This window comes from Silurus aristotelis, assembly GCF_946808225.1.
Source record: "Silurus aristotelis genome assembly, chromosome: 15".
Classification (NCBI taxonomy): Eukaryota; Metazoa; Chordata; class Actinopteri; order Siluriformes; family Siluridae; genus Silurus; species Silurus aristotelis.
Genome location: NC_139588.1, coordinates 93,834 through 98,228, shown reverse-complemented (window position 1 = coordinate 98,228; position 4,395 = coordinate 93,834). Strand labels below are relative to the sequence as shown.

The 4,395-nt window shown below is 44.6% G+C and overlaps 1 protein-coding gene and 1 long non-coding RNA gene across 3 annotated transcripts in view; both read left to right on the top strand.

Moving 5' to 3' along the window:
* Positions 1–4,395, top strand: part of LOC310738017 (ephrin type-B receptor 4a-like) — a 14,932-nt gene continuing 10,537 nt past the window's right edge. For both annotated transcript variants that reach the window (XM_083562816.1, XM_083562815.1), the window contains exon 1: positions 1–823. In XM_083562816.1, coding sequence (XP_083418942.1) covers positions 730–823 — 94 coding nt within the window. In that variant the 5' untranslated portion in view covers positions 1–729. The remainder of the gene's footprint in view (positions 824–4,395) is intronic.
* Positions 2,046–2,848, top strand: LOC310738018. The gene is made up of 2 exons (XR_014536961.1): positions 2,046–2,427; positions 2,471–2,848. It is a non-coding gene; the product is annotated as an uncharacterized lncRNA (long non-coding RNA).

Below are 4,395 nucleotides of genomic sequence, written 5' to 3'. Positions count from 1 at the left end.
TTCCTCTGATATCCGCATTACAGCGCACTGGGGCGGGTTTGGATCCTGAGATCATCCGAGAAACCGTGGAGGAGCCTTCACTCGTCCTCCTCAATTTCTGGGGGTTTTCTTCCTCTTTTTTTTTTTTTTTTGGAGCAATACAAAAGGAAGCCTGTGTGACTGCAGACCGGATTCGCTTTGCACTGGAGTAAAAACAACATCATCATCATCATCATCATCTTCTTCCTCACTACCCCGGGGTTTAGATCCAAGCCCTTTTAATGTGAGATGTTTTAAATCACGGAGGGGAACAAAACCAAGCCGCAGAAGCCGCACACTCCGGCGGCGTGGAGAGGAAGCGGCTTTTCCTTCTGCTTTTCTTTTCTTTAGCTTTTTGTTTCTTTCCATTTTTTTCCTGCAGCCATGCGCCGTCCACGCGCTCACTAGATACAATATAACACACAGTGTGTTCGGATCAAACGTGAGATCTGGAGTCTGCGCTCGTGGACCTCAGACACGTTGCGTAACCGGGAAACTTCACAAACTCGACTTTTTGTGTGTGTGTGTGTGTGTGTGTGTGTGTGTGTGTGTGTGTGTTTTTTGGCCATTTTTGTTTTGCCCGATCGTATTAAAGCTTAACTTGCTCCATGGATCCCCAGTCCCCCAGGCCCAGCTGACAGGACTTCAGCGTCACTCCTTTCCCCCTTTTTCTTTTTTTTTTCTCCTTTTTCCCCTTCTTGTTATTAGGACATGTCGTGGGGATTTTCTCCCTCCATCATGAGGCTCGTATGGAGGAGTGTGACTGCTCTTTGGATTTTGCTGCTCACAACACGGGCTGATGAAGGTACACACTCATTATTTCTCTTTCACACACACACACACACACACACACACACACGTCCGTTAATTAAGACGATATCACGGTTAATTAGTATTCCTCTCTGTGCGTGTACACACTCCTCCACTAACCCACAGCTGTTCATCTTCCTGTTTGCGTGTGTGTTTGATTTTTGGATTTTTGGATCCCATCGTGATGAGAGTCATAACATCTCTATTTATCTCTCTATCCTCACACACACTTTCAGATCTTGGTTGTAAGATAACACACAAACACACACACACACACACACACACACACACTGGTTGATCTTCAGAGCTCTTCTGTGCTGATTAATCAGAGTTGTACACACACCAGTGAGTAGATTGATTGGGTAATAATATGGATCTGATCCCATATCAACGCTTTTTGTGTGTGTGTGTGTGTGTGTGTGTGTGTGTGTTGTTTAAACTGTTTAAAACTTCAGATCACGTTTCTTGCTGTCTGCCTCTGTTGGAGAACACAGGCCCTGAACAGTGTGTGTGTGTGTGTGTGTGTGTGTGTGTGTGTGTAGGAAGTGCTTTGTGTAATCAGAAACATGTGAAATATATTCTGAGGATTCCATGGAAAATGTTTACTGTACCATGTAAAACTGACACACACACACACACACACACACACACACACACACACACACACACACACACACAGGTCAGCCTCACTGGCACTTCCACTACACTCCAGTACTATATTGAAGATTTCCTTAGAATTTTATCAGTATATCAGTATCATCCAGAACACCGCTAACTCTGCCTGTGCTGCCACAGGGTTTCACCCTGGACGTTCTCACACAGCTTACTGTGCAGAAACCACACAGAGAACTTTGAGGAGTTTTCACAGATATTTTGTGGAAAAGAGATGAAAAAAAAATATATATATATAAATATACGCAATACACACACATTCTTCAGCCTCCTCAGGGCACGGTGCTGCAGTGTTTCCGTCTTCTCTCATTTCAGAGGTTGCATTGTGTTTGTTTTCCGTCTTTAGCTCTTTGTTGAAAAGACGTGAACGTTAGAGAAAACATTCGACAGCAACACTGTAGTTTATAACAAACACACACCGATGCACACAAGTGACATGAACTGAGTTACTGCCAGAAAATACATTTATAACATAATCAGGAAATTTCAGCCTGTAATAGTGTTGAGCAGCATTTCAAGCTCTATTTAAAATGTTTGTGTGTGTGTGTGTGTGTGTGTGTGTGTGTGTGTGTGTGTGTGTGTGTGTGTGTGTGTGAATGAGTTTGTGACCCCCAGGTGGCAGCTTAACGATTCATCGAAACCTAAAACTGATAGATTTTAGCTCGATTGTTATTGATTATACCCCGCTTCAAAGTTTTTCTCAATCTGCTGTTCTTTTAAAGCTATTGATCTTAGTTTACAGTAAACACACACACACATACACACACACACAAACGCGCACACACACAAAGCAGATGATGACAAAAACAGCCCCATGTTTGTTGAAAGGTAGTTTGATTTATTGTGTGCCCTGTTTTATTATTTTTAATAATCTACAATGTACAATTCCTCTAAATATGATGTGTGTGTGTGTGTGTGTGTGTGTGTGTGTGTGTGTGTGTGTGTGTGTGTGTGTGTGTATGCGAGAGAGATTTTCTTTTAGACAGAAACATACTCTTTGTGTTGATTGACACGACACAGACGTTTGCATACGAAATTCCGTAAACCCAGTTTGTTCTGTTTTGTTCCCAGAGTCTGAGTGTGAGATCGGATCAGTGTCAGTTATCAGATTATAGTCCGAGTAGAAACCAGATCAGAGGAAAGTTGAGTGAATTGATCTGTCCTGATGTGTTTTGAGAGCAAGTGAAGAGAAAGCGGGGTGTGTCTCCACCTGTCTGTCTGTCTGTCTCAGCATGTCTGTCTCGATGTCTCTGTGCTTCTGTCTGTGTTGTATAACTGGTGGAAGAATCCCAAACACACTCTCAGAGCTTCAATTGCTTTTGTTAGTTTTTTGCTGCTGAAACTGAAATTGAAAAAAAAAACCTGAAATTGCCGTGGAGGCGAGTCGAGTCGCACGTCGTCCTGCGATGGAAATTACACTTTTAATTGCCAAACAGCGTCTGATTTCTCCCACAGCTCGACGAGCATCAGGGTGCTGAACATCTCCTCCCTCTTTATTACCTCCACAACAGTTCTACTAACCCCTCACACACACTCACAGACTTTAGACCAACCCGGATTAATACGTGACGTGGACTCTTGGAATTAAATGAGTGAAGGACGTGCAGGTGACGTGACCTTCATTGCGAGCGGTCGGGTTTTTTCACAGCGTGACGGAGCATCAGACGATCGATGGTTAGGATTAGTTCCACTCCTCAGGACACACCTGCTCATCGTTATTCCTAATCAATTAACTGCTGTCTCTCTCTCACACACACACACACACACACACACACACACACACACACACACACACACACACACACACACACACACACACGCTCACTCTCACTCAAATGAATGAAGTATTGACTGACCTGCACCTGTAATTATCTAATGGATCTTTCAGCTTCTCTTCCTGAAAGCCAGGAAATGATCCATTCATATTTATAGATTCGTATTGCTTTTATTTTTGTTGCGTTCTGATTTTGTAACCGTCGCCTCACGTCGCCTCACGTCGCCTCACGTCGCCTCACGTCGCCTCACGTCGCCTCACGTCGCCTCACGTCGCCTCGTACAGGAGTCAGGCCTCGGGTCCGGTGTTTCAGCAATATTTAATTTGTGTGGTAAAAACCTGTAAAGTGAAATATTTGTGTACTCGTATTAATCTAACACAAAGCAAAGTCAAACTGAAACTCATTTGCATTTGGTGACGCCCACAAAACTCCATATAAGGTAAAGAGTGTAGACGGCAGGGAGTGATGGTGTAAAGACTGCAGAACAGAGCAAGAGGTTACTGTGAATTGATTGGTTAGTAAGTTTTAAGTCAAAAGTGTGTGTGTGTGTGTGTGTGTGTGTGTGTGTGTGTGTGTGTATTGTTGTAATGGTTAGAAAAAGATTGAGGTTGGACTAGTAGGCAGCAACCTAAACCCTCAGTGGTGTGTGTGTGTGTGGCTACTGCAGGTCCTCAGTTTGAAGTAAGCAGTATGTTGTGGTGTGTGTGTGTGTGTGTTTTGTGGTGCGCGGTCCCCACATCGCTGAGTTGTGGTGAGGATAGTGTCGCCCCTCGGGGGGTCCGGCGGGGATTCTAATGATTCATTTGGTGCAGTTAGAAACAGCAGCAGCAGGGGGTAGATTGGATTTTGGCCTTTTGAGTTCTACTCAAAAGAGTTTCAGGCCGAGATTAGAGCAAATCCCAGAATCCTCTCCCCGAGATCTCCTTACGGCTCCCTGAGTCTGTCTGTGGGGGGAGGGGGGGGGGGGGCAGCTTTCATCTGAGTTCAGGCTGATGCTCCATCACTCCATCTTCTCACATTAAAGAACAACTAAAGGAGATTATCACACTCTCTCTCTCTCTCTCTCTCTCTCTCTCTCTCTCTCTCTCTCTCTCTCCCCCCCCCCCCATTCTCTCCTCCC